Source organism: Doryrhamphus excisus, linkage group LG7 (genome assembly GCF_037039965.1).
Source record: "Doryrhamphus excisus strain RoL-2023G ecotype Guam linkage group LG7, RoL_Dexc_Guam_v1.1, whole genome shotgun sequence".
In the NCBI taxonomy this organism is placed as follows: domain Eukaryota; kingdom Metazoa; phylum Chordata; class Actinopteri; order Syngnathiformes; family Syngnathidae; genus Doryrhamphus; species Doryrhamphus excisus.
In genome coordinates this window covers 15172501-15189737 of record NC_136363.1, presented here as the reverse complement: position 1 = coordinate 15189737, position 17237 = coordinate 15172501, and the positions used below count along the sequence as shown (strand labels likewise).

At 42.8% G+C, this 17237-nt stretch overlaps 1 protein-coding gene across 17 annotated transcripts in view; it reads right to left on the bottom strand.

Annotated features, from left to right (window-relative positions):
• The window catches only part of pleca (plectin a), a 75326-nt gene that overhangs the window by 23966 nt on the left and 34123 nt on the right, over window positions 1–17237 (bottom strand). For 8 of the 17 annotated variants that reach the window (XM_058047992.2, XM_078792229.1, XM_078792228.1 and 5 more), the window contains 10 exons: window positions 10577–10638; window positions 5153–5242; window positions 4901–4936; window positions 3557–3634; window positions 3378–3470; window positions 1693–1859; window positions 741–856; window positions 565–671; window positions 345–464; window positions 173–268 (listed from right to left, as the gene is read on the bottom strand). In XM_058047992.2, the coding sequence (XP_057903975.2) occupies window positions 173–268; window positions 345–464; window positions 565–671; window positions 741–856; window positions 1693–1859; window positions 3378–3470; window positions 3557–3634; window positions 4901–4936; window positions 5153–5242; window positions 10577–10638 (965 nt within the window). Of the gene's footprint in view, window positions 1–172; window positions 269–344; window positions 465–564; window positions 672–740; window positions 857–1692; window positions 1860–3377; window positions 3471–3556; window positions 3635–4900; window positions 4937–5152; window positions 5243–10576; window positions 10639–11420; window positions 11644–14230; window positions 14828–17237 lie in introns of those variants that run through there. The other 9 variants (XM_058047995.2, XM_058047996.2, XM_078792231.1 and 6 more) reach the window with 6 other exon arrangements.

Below are 17237 nucleotides of genomic sequence, written 5' to 3'. Positions count from 1 at the left end.
TCTGGCCTTATTGGACCCTGATAGAAGACTGTACGGCTCTTCTCAACGAGCGGTGGGTCCTTTTTCGGGGTCCTGGTGTCGTCTGTCTTCTGTCATCATTTTTTGCTGAGTTATTTGCTGCCATAAAAATGGCAATCATTATGCAAATGAGGATGCCATCCATGCCACTTACCTCGAAGGACTTGAAGATGTGTTTGGATCGGTTTTTGTCCGCCTCCTTGGCAGGGAGCTCCGTCTCCTTAAACTTGAGGAACTGACGCCACAGAACCTGTAGGAGGACGGCGGCCATGGGTCAAGTGTACTTCCTGGATAAGACACAAGCAACAGCGGCGGCCACCGGGTACCTCGATCTCCTCGTAGCTGGTGGGAAACTTGCGCTCCTCGAACACGAGGACGTGGTGTCGGATCCACTGCAGGAGCATCGTGACCAGCTCGTAGTACTCCTGCCAGCGCAGCTCCAGCTCCTACACGACAACACTTGGCGCTAACATCGTGTCGATCTACGTTCCTGTCTAAAAGCCCGCCCCTAGAGGTACCCCACCATAACAGAACTGGAGGACTTACGTTGGCTTTGACGCCGTCCTGAGCGTCCGGCACCCGCGGCATGACGTCATAAAGCGAGGAGACGTACGTGATGATGGATTTCTCGTCAGGATGTGGCACGTCCACATCTGGAAGCAAAGATGATGTCATTGTTTGATGATTTTCCTGGCAGGCGGCGTCCTACTCTGCCTCCTCACCTTCCGGGTCCAGCAACCTGGTGACGCCCAGCTCGCGCTCGGCCACGCTGAAGGCCTGCTCCAGGTTCTGCTGGTTGCTCTGGCGGCCCACTTGGTCCATGTCGATGAGGGTGGGCCTGTTAAGCAACGTTTAAGGCATGAAGGCTGTCAAGTGTTAGTTTTTGTTAGTTTGTCTGGAGGACAGGAACGAGACGGAACACGCGTGGGCAAGACCGCAAAAGCTTGAAATTCCCCAAAGACTTGATAAGCCAGGTCTGATAGCATGCGAGCACAAGCACGGCACATCTCAGAGGACTAAAAGACATCTACATGAGCACGCTCAAGTCTTCCTCCAGGTAGCAGGCCCGTCTGTAGGACAGTCTGTCCCTGCTCAGGTGGATCACGCCTCCACCGGGACCACCTGATTCCGAGCCCACCTGGGTCTCCACCACAGCCTCTTCGCTCTTCCGATTTCTCTTTGAGCGTAACCTCCTCAACATGGCGGCACAAAAAAGTTATTGCTAGCTTCACCGAAGCGCCGCAGACACTCGTCTTCCTCCACTATGGCGCGGGAGTCACTTCATCCGTGTGATGCAACACCAACCAGGAGGATGCCAAATTCAGACTTTGGGCGGGACGACACCCAAAAAAACACAACTGCTGTAAGTTATAAGGTACAAATAAAGCTTCTTTTCAATTCTTATTGACTTCTTCTATTTGTGAAATTACACAAAATGTCATATATGAATGCCTTTTTTGCAACATCTTACTATTCAAGTGCTTAACTTCTTTTTACACTTGTGGACAACCAAGAAAGTCAAAGTTCATCTTCCAGTATGTAAACGGTCCCGGATCGGCTCGAGAGTGCCCTGCCATGAAACCCGACAATCACTCCAGGCGGAGATGATATCCCGCGGTCCTTGAACGCCTCAAGCGTCGGAAGGCGAGCTCTGCTAAGCAGTGAAGGGGTCACCTGTGTTTGTGTATGATGGCGTTGAAGAGCTTGCCGTCCCGCCAGCTGCTGGTGAAGTTGTCGCAACGAAGACCCTGGTAGCCCTCCACCATCCTCTGGGACCACAGCAGCAGGCGCTCCTTGGCCGTCATGTCGTCCGACTGGCCGTTCACCTGAATGTCAGAGATCTGCAGGGGGGGGGGGGGCGTGAGTGCAGTTGTACCTAATGAAGTGACTCCCCTCGTGATGGTTCTTTTCCATTTGTGGAGTCATCTGCCCACATTTTCCCCCCAAAAATTGACATGAGTCACTTTCTAAAGCTCGGTGAAAGTCAGTCTAACACAAACAGACACACAACAAAAGTCCTGAGCAATGAGTCATTCATCAAGTTTTTTTCAAAAGGAATGTTTCCCCAGGACTTCCACAAGCTAATTCCCAAATATTTCCTCCCAAATGAATGACTCTGACACTGAACAGACACTGAAAATGAAAAAGTCAACTACTACTGTTGGTCATTACATGTGCCCATGAAACCCCTGCAGGGTCCTGGGTGTTTGTTTTAGGCATCGTGACATGCCACATGGGTGGGGTTTTACCACATAAGCAGCAGCGGACACTGCAACAATGTCAGGAAATCACCTTTTGTCTTTTTCTTTTTATTACAGCTTGTTTTTTGGACAGGTCCAAACTACTAGAGACACCTTAACTACTTGACTACCAGACTTTTTACACTTCTGCTATAGAAATACAATCTTTATTTTTCAGTATAGTTGTACAGGTTAGAATTCTCAAAGAACTTTTCACACTTGCATTGAATTCAATTGAATTCAATTAAATATAGAAATAGAGCAAAATAAAAGTATAATAAAAATAAAAGAAATAAAAAATCGAATCAATTTAATTTACTATAACAACATTTTATTATAGAAATATAGAAAATAAGCAAAAGATAAATTGATGTTCTTACTAATGCTGCATATGTTTGCCATTGTGTTCATGACTCATGCAAACTTTCAGTTTGGGTTTTTTTTTTGCAGGAAAGGGTGGAGGAAGGCACATTTCTAAATAAAGGGGAAACCCTGACAAAGTGTGATTCAGACGCTGAATGGAAATTAGCCCTCCACCCTATTTCTTGAAAGAGCATCCACTTCCTTCTTTTCATCAACTAAAACATTTGTTGGTTGTTTTTGGTCTTAAAATGAAATCTAAGCTCTGTAAAGATGCTGGTGGTGGTTTGGGTCGTTCCCACCGCACTTTAAGGCCATCACACCCACATCTTTGCCCCCTTGGCTTTCCTGAGGGGGGCAGTGAATCACACAGGAAAACAATCCCCGCGTCCCAATGCGACCGTTACACCCGTTGGAGCTAGCATGGAAACATCATGTGGACTCCCACCGCTGTACACGCAACATTTCCAAAGCTGCATTTTCATTCACCAGAAATTTTCTGACAAATGAATGCTCTTTAAAAGTCTTTAAATATAATATAATATAATATAATATAATATAATATAATATAATATAATATAATATAATGTAATGTAATGTAATGTAATGTAATGTAATGTAATGTAATGTAATGTAATGTAATATAATATAATATAATATAATATAATATAATATAATATGAGCAAATAAACCCAATGTATTTGGCTCAATGTATACGTGGCTAATGTAAAAATGATTGCAGTGTTACCAAAGACCTACCTGGAAGTGAAGGATGATGGTCCAAATGAGGCCCAGGGTCAACTTGGGGTTTCCGTCTGCGATATCATCATTCCTGATGTTGACCAGTTTGACCTTCAGAAGCCACAAGTATCATTTTCTAACCAATCGATGAACCAAGATGAGAGAGAAATCATCTTTAAATGAAATGAAATAAGAACCTGTCGGTGCTTGAGGAAGTCCAGAGCGATCTGAACATTCTGGAGCTTGTGGAAGCGCATGCGACCTTTCTCCCGCGGCTGCAAGACACCGGAGAACATAAAGGTTAAAAAAAACATCAACTGACTTGACAAGGCGAGCCTGCATGACATCTGCAGGTTGCAGGTGTTGGTGATGATGATGATGATGGACGTGAGAAATTTCAAGCTTCCTCCCCGAGAACAACCTGGGCTCCGGTTTATCATCATGCATCGGTCATAAGCGCAATCAACTTTTATAGAGGCACGACTTGAAACCACTGTAAGGACACACAATGTCATTCCTGACACTTGGGGGGGGGGCCTTCAGCCTAAACATGTTTGATGCAGCATGGAAGTATGTCACATGCAGACCAATATATTGCTTTTTCTTGCTTTCATTCCAATGAAGCCGCCCCAACGACCGATTGCTAACGTTCAGTGAGACTTAAGCGAGTTTGTATTTGTCTTATGGTAACACAAAATTTATTTTTTTTATTCTGTATTGTTTTCACGCATGTAATTGCTATTTTATTATTATTGTTGATTTGATTTTTTGAGTATTTTATTTTGTATACACCATATTCTTTCATAAATAAGTACATTGTAAATTTTAAATGCATATTATATTTAATTTTTTTGGAACTAATTCGGGATGTCCAATAATTATCTGTATCTATATTTAGCAGCCCGCTTGGTATCGCATTTTTTCCCAATCATGAAAACAGATACTGTTTCAAATATTATGTCATGTTACATACAGTATATCAGTATCGGATGATCGGTACTGGAAATTGACAATATCGGCGTCAATATTGGACATCCCTAATATACTGTATACATATTTACTTTGTCATCAAGTCAAAATATTCAAACTTGTATGAAGTATATTTTTATTAATTTTGTATAAACATCATCATCATCATTCCATTGTGTCATTAAAAAAGAAATAGTTTAATTTTCAATAAATTTGTATTTTACTTTTTAAAACAAATAATAATGATGAATTAGTTAAATTTTTTGTAATTTTTTATTACATATTTTTTAGATAATTTTAATGAAATATGTCAATGTATTATTTAAGTTGAATTATTTTATGAATAATTTCTTCCATGTAGATTGTATTAGCAGTATTATTGTTTAAATATAAATACAAATAAAAATCTAAATGAATAATAAAAGATACATAGCACATTATATTGTGTAGGTGGCAATAATAATAATCCCTCATCACTTCAACATGTTTGATGCGGTGGGGGGGTCGTTTCAGGGGGCCTGGGGTGGGGGCGTGGACACATGCTGCAGGCAGGCGGTGCACACACCACTCACCAACCGCACGTTCCTCACTAGGTCACGTTCCCTCGGCTAGCATGGCAAGAACATCACAAGAGAGGAAGGCACAGGGTCGGGGGGGGGGTTAGGTCAAAGGTCAGCAGACGGCAAACATGACTCAAGATGGCAGCCGAGAATGACAATTAGTCCGTGCGTGCAACACAAGTCAACAACAATAGAAGAAGAAGACAGCACATGAAGCGGGGGGTGTGGTCGGGGGGGGCACGAAAGTGAAAGGTAGCTTCTCACCAGCGTCTCTCCAGAGAGCACCTCCAGCAGGGAGATGAGGTTGTGTCCATCTCGAAGATCCTCATACAGGTCGCTGACGTGTCGCTGGGCCTAAAACACAACATTACTACTATTATCAGTAGTACTCATAGTAACAGGAGTAGTAGTACTAGTAGTAGTATTTGCATATATTTGCATGATGAGGATGGTCAACATTAGAAACATGTCCCAGCATGATGCAGCACAGCAAACTACAAGCACAATAATAAACATACTTCAAATACTACATCAAATACTACTACTTGGATCTTAATGAGGTTTTAAGTGGAGCTACGATATGCAAAAACAAGAAGAGGGAGTGGGACTTTTATTGGAAACTCCAATTCAAGTGAAATAGCTGATATATAAAATACTGTATATAATGAAATAGATGAATCAGCTGATGAAAAGTTGAAGACCATCGCTCCAAAAATGGCCAAAAACTCCCCAAAGCAAAAGAAAAAAATGTCGGCAATGAGTAGCTCCACCATTCTTGTTAAAAAAATGGCTTTAGGCATGCTTGATGCGAGCGCTGGGAACATTGGTCTTCAACAAAGACATCAACTATCTGTCAACTTCCCTTGCCATCCATCCCCAAATGTTCTCCATGGGATGTCAATCGGGGGAACATGATGGTCCAACAGAGAAGAAGCAGTCCTTGGTCAAGCCAGCATCATGAACTTCAGCGTTGTCCTTGGTTATGAGGGATGCTTGTCCACCGTTTGACAACCCTGCACCACACAAAGCTCCGGTGTTGTACTGAATGAAAAAAAGCACCCTGGCTCATGATAGAACCCCCCTCCACTGTGCCACTGTGGTGGGATCTCCTTGTCATGCCAGTAACTTTGGAAGCCATCCGGACCGCCAAGGTTACATTTTTTCTCATCAGAGAATCAAACATTTGTCCACCTTTCAATGTCCCATGTTTGATGTTCCCTTCCAAAGACTAAACGGGCAGTTTTGTGGTGTTAAGGAGACCAGGTCTTTGAATTCCTTTTTGGTTTTTGATGGCATCTGATGGTTATTGTGCTGCAGTCGGCACCAGTAAGGGCCTTCATATGGGCCCAGGACCGCCCCGTGTCTTGACGGACAGCCCATTGGATCATTGTCATTTTTTGGGGTGTACCACTTGACTTTTTTTGTTCTGTAATGTTGAGGATCTTTCCAAAAAGGTCGAATGAGCGTCTTACTGCGTCCAAGCTCAGCAGCCATGGCACACTGCCAGAGGCCCGGCTTCGGCAGCTTCGGCAGCTTCGGCAGCTTCGGCAGCTTCAGCAGCTTCGGCAGCTTCGGCAGCTTCGGCAGCTTCGGTAGCTTCGGCAGCTTCGGCAGCTTCGGCAGCTCCACCATCCCAGAAGAGAAAGCCATCAGGAGGGCATGACCGTGTCAATGCCTGACAGAAAATGACCATTTTGAAGCAGATTTTGGCTTTTATAGCCTATGGTCTTGAACTTTTGATCAGGTGAAAAATAACCTTTTATTATTTTTTAGATTTAAGTTCCAAATGTTTTTTGTCCAAGTCCCCCTTCTTGCTTTTGGGTATTGCAGTTCTACATAAAAGCTCATTAAGGTCTGAATGTGCAAAATACATATTCTAGCAATTTATCGACTGGTCTTAAGATTTGGATGGCGTCCGTGTAAGGCATTCAGAAAACACATTGAAGGACACTGTGATATGTAGTATTCTACACTGACCACCAGGTGTCAGCAATGTTACATTGATGAGACAATAGCCGCTGCAGGAAGTCCTGTGCAGAAACCCAAACAATTGATATCATTGAAAGAGCACGGAATCCTGCCTGCTGAAGCAACGATGCCTACAACTCCGACACCCCTACGTCGTCAACATTCCCGAGTCCAACACCCAGTGTCGTCTTTACTCCTACATCCCCAAAACAGCCGGGTTGTGGAACTCACTCTCACCAACTATGTTTCCAACTGTTTCAAGTCAGCAGGTAATGCACAGTTTTTGGAACAAAATTATGAGGTCATGAAATACAAATCAGCTTTTTGGCGTTGTGGATATTTATGTTTTACATTTTAGAACCATTTGACGGCACCACCAGGCCTTGAACCTGCTAATAAAAACTATACATCTCTTATTTTCTCGTATCATTAGGGATGTCCGATATGGGCTTTTTTGTCAAAAAACGATATTGTCCAACTCTCAATTTCCGATAGCGATGTCAGCCAATACCATATGTGCAACATGACATATCGCCTGTGGCGGAATGAACACATACGTATGTATTGTATACAGCACTTTTGAAATATCCTTTTTCATGATTGGGAAAATATACTTTGTCAACCGATAACGCATTTTTATGCTGATATCGGGCCTATAATTATCGGACATCCCTACTCATTGTGTCTATTATACTGGGCAATAGAGTGTAAATCTGGCTATAGGGATGATATTTCATGTCGAAAGGGCTCTAATAGTAAAAAAAACAAAGTTTGTAAAAGTTTAGATCTATAATATTGGATTAATAAATAGGAAATCTTATATTGTGGAAATTCACCAATCATAAACCATAAAGAGATTATTGTATATATCGTTTGATATATTTAGATTCTATAAAATATACATGAAATAATTATATTTTTACAACATGCCAGAAAACAACGTGCCACTTTGGACACCCCTGATGTAGGATATGATTCCTGCTCGTGTGCTAACATGGGCCTGTTGCACTTGTCCTTTTCCTAAACGTAACCTCAAACGATGTGTCAATGATGAAATGAGGTGGAGGAGCAGTGAATGTTTATTTTAGAAAGGCTTGCACACGTTGGTCAAACATTGACGCCAGAGAGTGAGTAGCAGGTTGGCACGCTTAAATAAGAAGGTGGAATGCAGACAAGAACCTACCTCGGCCTTCCAGTGCTGGCAGGGAAAGACGGGACGGGTGTGGAGGATCGAAGGAAGACAGACGGTGATGAGAAAAGATTGAAAAATGAAAGTATGCAGACGCTGGTTTTGGATTTTGACTTTTGAAGAAAAAAAAGTTGAAATGAAATTTAAAATTGTAATATTATGAGAAACAAAACAACCAACAAAGTTGTGATTTTTACAAGAATAGTTACAAGTTACAAGAATGGCAAAATCAAAACTCAAGGATAAAAAATGTATACAAGAATAGAGTTGAAATAGTTGAAGTAAAAAAAATTGAAGTAAAAAGTAAAAAGATTATATTGTACAAGAATGAAGTCAAAATATTAAGAGAAAAAGTCCAATTCTAACAAGAAAACAGACGCAATTTATCCAGAATAATCTTGTAATATTAGGAGGAAAAATAATGTCAATTTAGTAGCATAGAGTCGAAATATTTTTTGTTTGTGAAGTTGAAATATCATTACAAACAAAACAAAATCAAGCTGTCATTTTTTGAATGTTTATGGCAAAGCTGATATCATGAGAATAAAGTAGAAATGTTCCGAAAAGAAAATTTTTGGAAAGGATAGGAAGACAGCAAAAATGGAAAGCAAGTGCTAAGATGTAAGTTGGTACGAATAATACACTTTTTCACCTGTATGACAAAGCTGAGATGCATTGAAATATATGAACTTGTTAGCATATCTACTTTGTTTGTTTGTGTTGCTTTACAAACATCAGTGGCAAAGTCGCACCCCTTCATATTTCATAGTGTGGCCCTCGCTGGAAAAAGTTTGGAAAAATGATGATAAAGATGATAAAACTATGGTGGCCGTCTGGCAAATACACACAGCAATATTCAAACGGGCTGTGAGCAAAAAAATTCCCCCCAGGGCCGCACCTTGGACATTCCTGCCTTGTCATTATTCGGCATTATAGGCAGTCCAATAACCGGCCTTTTGGTCCCATCCATAACTAGCAGAAGTCGAGCAGCGAAGTGCCCGGTGTCCTTGGTCAGTCACACGGCCCTGATCAAGAAACAATCGGCTTTGTTCCTCTTCTCATGAGAAAACCTGAGAGTGAGTCATCTTCCGCAGCGTCTCCTTTCCACGAAGGCAGACAACGTGTGTTATGAACACACCCCGTGCACTGAGTGCTCTGCGTGATGCTATCACAGGACGCACATCACAGGCACACCTGTACAATATTTTATTATATTGCAATAACCAACACACAACAATACAGTATGCACTGTACTGTACTGTATATACACCATCATGTCCACACTATAAGTTGCACTTTTTTCATAATTTCATACCAACTAACAAGAAGCAAAAAGTGAATATTACTGTCAACAGCTGGGAAAGGGCTCTCTAGGCTTGCATGGAATGGCTTCAGTGATGTGCAATGAGATTGGGAGCTCGGTGAACCTGCCGATAGGGTAACTTGAATGTGGATATGTTAAGATATGCGAACAAGTTAAATATAATCATATGCATCTCAGCTTTGTCATATATGGTGAAAAAGCCCATTATTACTTCACTCTTTGCATCCCCCTTCCCCGTTTTCTTTAATGTTTCAACTTTTTTCATACTTTTACAAATTTTATTTGCGGTTGTAAAATTACAGTCCTAATTTATTATTGTCAAATGTTTTCACATTTTGCTATGTTTTTCTTGTCAGGTGACATTTTTAGAATGTGCTAGGAGTTGCAAATGGCCCCTGGGCTGCACTTTGGACACCCCTACAGATTGAACTCCCTGCAGTCGTCCGTGTGGTTGAACCTGATATGACAATGCAATCATGTGGGTTATGGTTGCTACAGCAAAACGACAACATGACCTTTTATTTGACTAATTTGCAGTATGCTAGCGTCTTCTGGTGATCTTGAGACAGTCACAAGATCCTTGACGCTTTGTTCTTCCCTCGTAAGACAGTGAAATCATTGATATTCATATCAATGGTTCACATATTGTGGATAATGAAGCAAATCACTGACGTGCACTACGACGCCAAGCCGCGTTGCCCCTCTTTTAGAGATCCATTGGTGTCATTTTGACCTTGAAGACTGAAGTACGTGCAGGCAGGGCTTTAAAGGCTGTGCTTATTACCCTGCAGAGCCCAAATGGAGTCAAACTAATATGTGCTTGGGCATCATCAAACACACAGAAGACGGAGGACGCACTCTACAAAATGTAACACTGTAGCTTTAAGAGGCGGGCCGGAACAGAAGTTACAGCAGGAAATATGTATTACACACGTGTCAAACTTTAGGCTTGGGGGCCACATTCGGCTCGCCGATTGTTTTGTGTTTATATCTACCCATATTTGTGCTGCTTTTCATGTTTTGTGTCTAGAAAAATGACATCACAGACACGCCATGGCCGACCGTAACATCGGCTATCCCAACATCACCACAAATAGATTTCAGTCCTGTAGTTGCTTTGTTTTGATGTCCTCCAGAAAAGAGCTCTGTAAAAGTACTCTAATGTAAAAGTACATGCTGGCGCCCGAGGTTGTTTGGGTGCTCGTACCTTCACCAGGTGCTTGTTGACCCATTTGGTGAAGGTCTTCTTCTGGACTCGGTCCCGCTCATCTGTAGAGAGGCAAGAAAAGACAAAAGATTTAAATATATAAAAAATGAAAATTAAAATATGAATTTCTTTATTTGATTAAAAAAATATTAAAGAAAATAATAATGATTTAATAGTTTTTATATTCAATATTGCAGTAATTGTTGTTTTGAAAGACACACAAAAAGTTGAATGAAAACAAAAACAAATCCCCAATGTTTGGTGGTGTGTTCAAAAGCGCTACAGTGCGTCCGAAAGGTCAGCAGCGCCCCTTAATGTTGTTCGAAAAGATAATGACGGATGAAAAAGTGTCAGCGGTGGTAAAGTGAAGAACGTCTGTCATCCTGCATGTTGTTGTGACGTGTGCAGGAACATGTTTCACCTTGCAGGACTCACATTCCTCAACACGACTGCTGAGGCGACGCATCGTACCGAACAAACACCCCACCAAGTGCACCATGTTGCACCGCCACGCCACGCTTGGCGACACAATTCAGCACGACGGACGTCACTTTCTGTGCATAAATGCTACGCTGAGACAAGTGGACAGCCAAAGAAGGGCCGCACGAGGCTGGCAGGATCACGCCTCCACGTTGGTGCTGGATGATGCAACAGTTACACTCAAATCACACTTTATCAGTCAGGTCCTTGAACGCCTCCTCAGCTAATCAAAATCAAATCAAGGTCAGTCTGCATGCATCCATGGTTGTTTCTCTTCCTCTGTGCTGACCAATTCAAAGAGGAAAGGTCGTGACAGACATATAAAGGGGGCGTGGCCTGATCAGAGCCCAACACCAAAGTCTACCTTTCCTGTAGTCGGTGGGTTTGAGCATCCCCTGGTAGGGAGAGTCCTCCATGAAGACGCCGTCACTGCTCAAACTGTCAGAGGAGTACTGTCGGAATCTCTGCTCTGTCGCCATGCCGACGCCAAATTGCAAGTCTTACAGCGGGAAGGAGAAGTGAGGACTTGAAGGAGTGGGAGTGTTCCTACAGTGGCTTCCTGACTGCTTCCCTCTCCCTCCACACGCTCACTGGCGTTCCACTGCCACGCTTTCTTCCTTGCAAAAAAAAAAAACCTCTGCCTGCGGGCGAGCGTGTCACTCACCACCACAGAGAGGAGAGCCTCCTCGTTGAGGTGCGACCACACCCTGAAAAAACCCGCCAAGTCCTCAAAGACCACCCAAGACAAGACCTCTGACCTCTGTTCATGCGTCCAATCCTGACGGCCACGTCGAGCAGCGCTAGCGTTAGCTCCACCTCCCATCAGCGTTGGGATTATGCAAGAAACTAATCGACTGATTTCCACCAAAACATCGAAGAGGGGCGGAGCATGACTTTCAAACGCCGTATGAAGTATCCGTACAATTTTAGTGAGGATCTTGAGCGCCGCTCTTTGACCTCCGCCAACAAGGGTATTGCTTTCATCACATTTGGTAGCAGGACTGTGCCAACAAGTATGATTCCTGAGAAGCCCCAAGAAGTGTAGAGGCTTCAACATAAGATTGTGGACATGATGTTTTAATTGCAGTTTCTTCATTTGTTAGGATTGTGAAAAAATACTTCAAAAAATACTTCAAAAAATACTTTTCTCCGAAGAAGATTGAAAGAAGTATGGATCAAGGGCAAAGGAAGAATCCGTGTCTCGATGCGTCTCCAGCAAAGACGCCATCACAGTTTGTTAGCAAATACGTACGTACAAAAAATGCTTCCAAGATTCCTAAGAAGATCTAAGGAATCGTGGGCCAAGAGCAAAGGCACAAATCAAATTTGAGAGATTAGGATAAAGTTGGATTCCCTATGAGACTAGCAAAAATACCCCAAAGGCTACTGTGTGGCTCAGGTTAAGGGTGAGTGAATTGCATTTTATCACGAATCAGGTTTTCTCTTGTACATTTGAAGGAAAATCCAAAGAAACGTTACATAATAGCATTCCTTAAAAACCACAAACAACTGTTGAAATGGAAAAAGAGGAAAAAACAATGAACAAAACCAGGACCAGAACCAAGTAGTCGAGTAGCAATTAGGAACGCCTGCACTTAATTTGAAACGATCTGTTTTCCATGTCTGAGTCCCAGTCTTCCATCAAAGCCTCTGATGTACAAGATGGACCAAACCAACCCGGACTGCAGCACCAAACACCGCAAAGCCGAGGCAGCCAACGTGTGCTGGAATTTGGGAAACTTTCACTCCAGAAATAACACGTACGTTCCTCAATGAGACACCTCACTCATCAAAGACCCAACAAACGGATTCTTAAGATGCTTCCACATGGAGGAGGCTTGTCGGGACAGGAGAGGCAGGGCGCGGTTCCTCCTCCGCCCGACCCCAGACCCACCTTGACCCACCCCCTGATAGCTAAGTGCAGGAAAGCACAGACTTCAAGGATGTCTCATTTTGCATCAAGTGTACCATTTTTCATTTCAACAATGCATTCCATCCGAGGGCACGCCCCCACCCCCAATCTCCCCAGACAGGGGGAGCAGCCACTTTACACACCAATAAAACGCTCCAAGCTACTAAAAGTCGCTTGTGCAAGTGAAAGCATGCGTGTCCACCACCGGGAGGACAAGAATGTCAACCAGCGCCAGCCAGGTATCAGTTCACCCAATGGAAGCCGCCCACCAGATGCCTCCCCCTCCCCTCGCCCCCAGGCATTATGAGGCATGCAGAGCCAAGCTGCAATGAAGCACGCGGCGAGGTTTGTTATTGTTAACGCATGTGGAATGTGCTACTTCAAGATAAGCGGATGAAAAATTAACTTGATAAGACAACATCCTAGTGCATCTTTTCGTCATGTTGGGTTTTATCTGCAAGGTTAGTAAAGAATGTGCTAATGAGTGCAGGTGGTAAATGATATATTTTAACACGTACTTATTTTTCTTAAAATAGATGCGATGATACAATAAAACAAACAAAATAATGTTCCATAAAAGAAAAAAGTGAATAATTACAAATCAACATACAGTATCGGGCTTCGTCTTTCAGTGAGGTTTGTCTCCCTCTAGCGGTGTAAACCTGCAACGACAAGTGACGCCTTCGCCTAATGACTTCCTCGAACTTTTCTACTCAACACTTTAGTTTCCGTGCAAAATCCTACTGGATCAACGAGTTCAAGGTTACTCGGGGACAAGGAGGGGCACTGTCAGTGTTGTGCATAATTAGCAGTGTGTGAGGGCGGTTGCCATGGCAACACAGCAGCAACACTTAGTTCGGAAAATAATGCAAATATGTACAAAAAATAAGACTGTGATGGTAAATAACGAACATGACTGATCTGAGAAGTGGATTTTATAATTTAAGAATTGAAGTTAGCTCACTCAGCTATAAAGTTAGCTATGAGGTTAGCTCACTCAGCTATAAAGTTAGCTATGAAGTTAGCTCACTCAGCTATAAAGCCACGTGTGTCTGTGGTGTAAACAAAGTGTCGTGACGTCACAACACCACAGACACATCCTGCTGCCAGGTCGGATGAGGAAATTACACCAAAAATGCGGCCATTGCGCTAATTAGCCTTCGTGACGTCACGTTCACCGTGACTCCAGTCAGGTGGGCGGGGCCGCGTCAAGCGATAAGCCATAAGCTCCTCCCCCTCCGCCTGAGGGCAAGCCAACGTACCTGCGCAGCACATGCGGCTGTAAAGGTGCGAGCCCACCTCCACGCAGCTCATTTCGTGGATGTAATTCGTCCTCCGGTACGCGAGTCCACACACTCGGCTGCCGAGGAGGGCGGGGGGAGCGGCGGTGGCCATCTCCTCGTCCACACGGGCCATGACGGCGCGCTCAAAAGGGGCACAAAGCGCGGATATTTGGCGCCCTCGCTACAGGTTTTGTCGCTCTTCGAGGTCCATGGAGGAGGCGGAGAAACTTTCTGGGTGGGTTCCAGTTGCAGTCAAGCCCGGCCCACTCTACAGCGTTCGTGCGTAAAAAGCTCCCATTTACGCACGGACACATGAGCGCTCCCGATACTTTTTTTGGCTCCAGGGTTGACATCTGGACCTCCCTCCTCTTGCATAACACACCCAGATCCCCCATTACACACACTATAGTTTCACTGCTCGTACACTTACGGGAGAGTCTCCATTCAGCCTCCTGTCCGCCATGTTGGCAACAGCTGTGTGTCATAAATAACCTCCACACACACACTGAAGGAACTATTGTAGTCTTCGTGGTCCTCAGTAATGCCCTTCACTGAGGAGGAGGACCTCTCACATGGGGACCAGACGTGGGAGGACCCTTGAAAGAATCCACTGTTTCATTTGTTTTAGTTAGCTGTGCTTCTGTATGAAGATACAGTACGTGAATTATGGCTGCTCAATTATAACTACTGACTTCCATACAGCATGTGACCACCATGATGTATCCACCCGGTCATTTATGATGTGAGCAGGCAACCCGCAGGCCAATCTACTGCTGGTGGTCATTTTATTTTGAAAATACAAGCTCGCCCCAAGTTAGTGGCGGTTTGCTTTACCTTCAACACTTTAGTGGCCTGCTGCAGTCCAGGTCGCATGATGGCGGCGATAAAATACCAGGGAAAGCGTGCTGCTCTCCCAGCCAAGCCTGTTATTAGCAAAGAGGAAGGCAGCGGAACGAGTGAGTCACTGCTCCACCGCCGCCATTAGATGCGGTGTGGATCTGGGTGTGGCTCGCCCACTGGATACTCCATGCAAGATGCACATGGCGTATTATGGTGTACTTCATCCATTTGAAATAATGGTGCACTGGGACTGTGTTATGCTCATTGGAGCCTTGATGCTGGAAGTCTTGTGGTCACCAATACTCGGCGGCGTATAGGATGATGGTGCACACACCCGTGCAGGGAAGTGTCCAAACTTATCCCAGCGAGGTCCACGGTGAAAAATGAAAGGATGCAAATCTGCACGTCAGCATTGCCATGTAGTGCAAAAGCATGCACATTAGTACTATGGCAACTTTGCTCCTTAGTTTTGCTGTTTTCCTCCAAAATGTTTCAACTTTCTTATTCAATTATCTTTGTAAATCATCTTGTCTAATTGTCCAACACTTACAATTTTGGTTCTCATATTAGGACTTATATCTAGAAATATATCTTAATATCTTAATCATTTAAATTTATTGTCATATTTTTCTCAGAGTATGAGATTTTTGCAAACTATTTTTTCTAAATATTATTCCCGTAATATAACTTTTAATACATAAATGACAACTTATTTTCACTGTAGTTCTAACTTCAAACAAAATGTCTTTCTTTATTATTGCAACGTTATGCTCCTCAAACGATGTTATTTTCCTACACAATATTACGTTACTCTCATAAAATTATGATTTTTTTCTTGTTAGATTACAACTTTTTCTATGCATATTTTGTCAAGTTATTTTGTCTAGTTTGTCGACATTTTACACCGCTTTCACGTTTGGTGGTCTGGAAAAGTCTATTCCATCCCAGTCACTTTTGCATGATGGACATTTAGAACAATCGCGTGTCCTCCTTGAAGGAGACGCTGGTAGCTTCAGTTTTGTTGTGACGGTGTCCAGGAGACAAACCCTCCATGGTTGCCAGGGTCAAGTTTAGCCGCACGCGGTGCTTGGCCAGCTTTTAAAGCGCCTTCTTTGGCCCGCTCCACTGTGTCAAAGGCACCTTGCTGTAGGTAGGACTCCATCTTTCATGCAAAGCCAAGCAAAGAACATATGTTCTCCACAATTATCATCATGGCCTGCAGGCGCGAGCTATCAACGCTATCAAATTCAGACAGTAGATCATGTCATTGCGCGTGCAGGGTGTTGCTTTGTCATGTGACGGTGCCGTGGGGGCTGAAATACGATACCTGCCGCAATGCAAATAGTCCTGTATTGACAGAAGGCACCCATACGCTTGCTAGGTAATATTTGTCATGGAGCAGTCAAAGATACCACTGGATCTGGGTTGGTGTGCGGGCAGCAGGCCTGGCTTACAGGAAGCGGATGTTGTTATGATACAAAATGTGCAGAATGATAACCTCTCTCTTTGTGTGGACTCATTACATAAAAAAACAACAACACTCTTTTTAGGTGCACACCTAGTTTAGAGGTGGATTTTGCTTCTTTGGGGATTTTTTCCTCTTGTTGCATGAAAGACTTCTGCTTGACTACACTTTGATGTCTTTCAGTCATGATTTCAAATGAAAGAATACTAAAAAAATTACCAGCAATAATGTATGAAAAAAGTCTTTGTTGTGTTGTGTTAGGATTAGATTAGATAACATAAGATCACCTGACCTTCGTGAGGATAAGCCGTAGAAATTGAATGAATGAATGAATTATAATATTATAATAATTATATTATATTATATTATATTATATTATATTATATTATATTATATTATATTATATTATATTATATTATATTTATTTATTGTTATTTTTTATTTTATTTACTATTTTAGTTTTAAAATGTAAATACAAATACAATACAAATAACGATGATTAAATGAAGAATAATATTGCTGTGCATCATATGCAATAAAATGGTATAGTGGTGTAACCTTTTCCTACTCCATAAATAGCAACTCTCCTCTCTCAAAGCTAATGGCTAACATTACTAACTGCTGTTCTTATTGTTCTTCTGTCTGTCTGTCGTCCCACAACCAATCAAACAAACCCTGAGA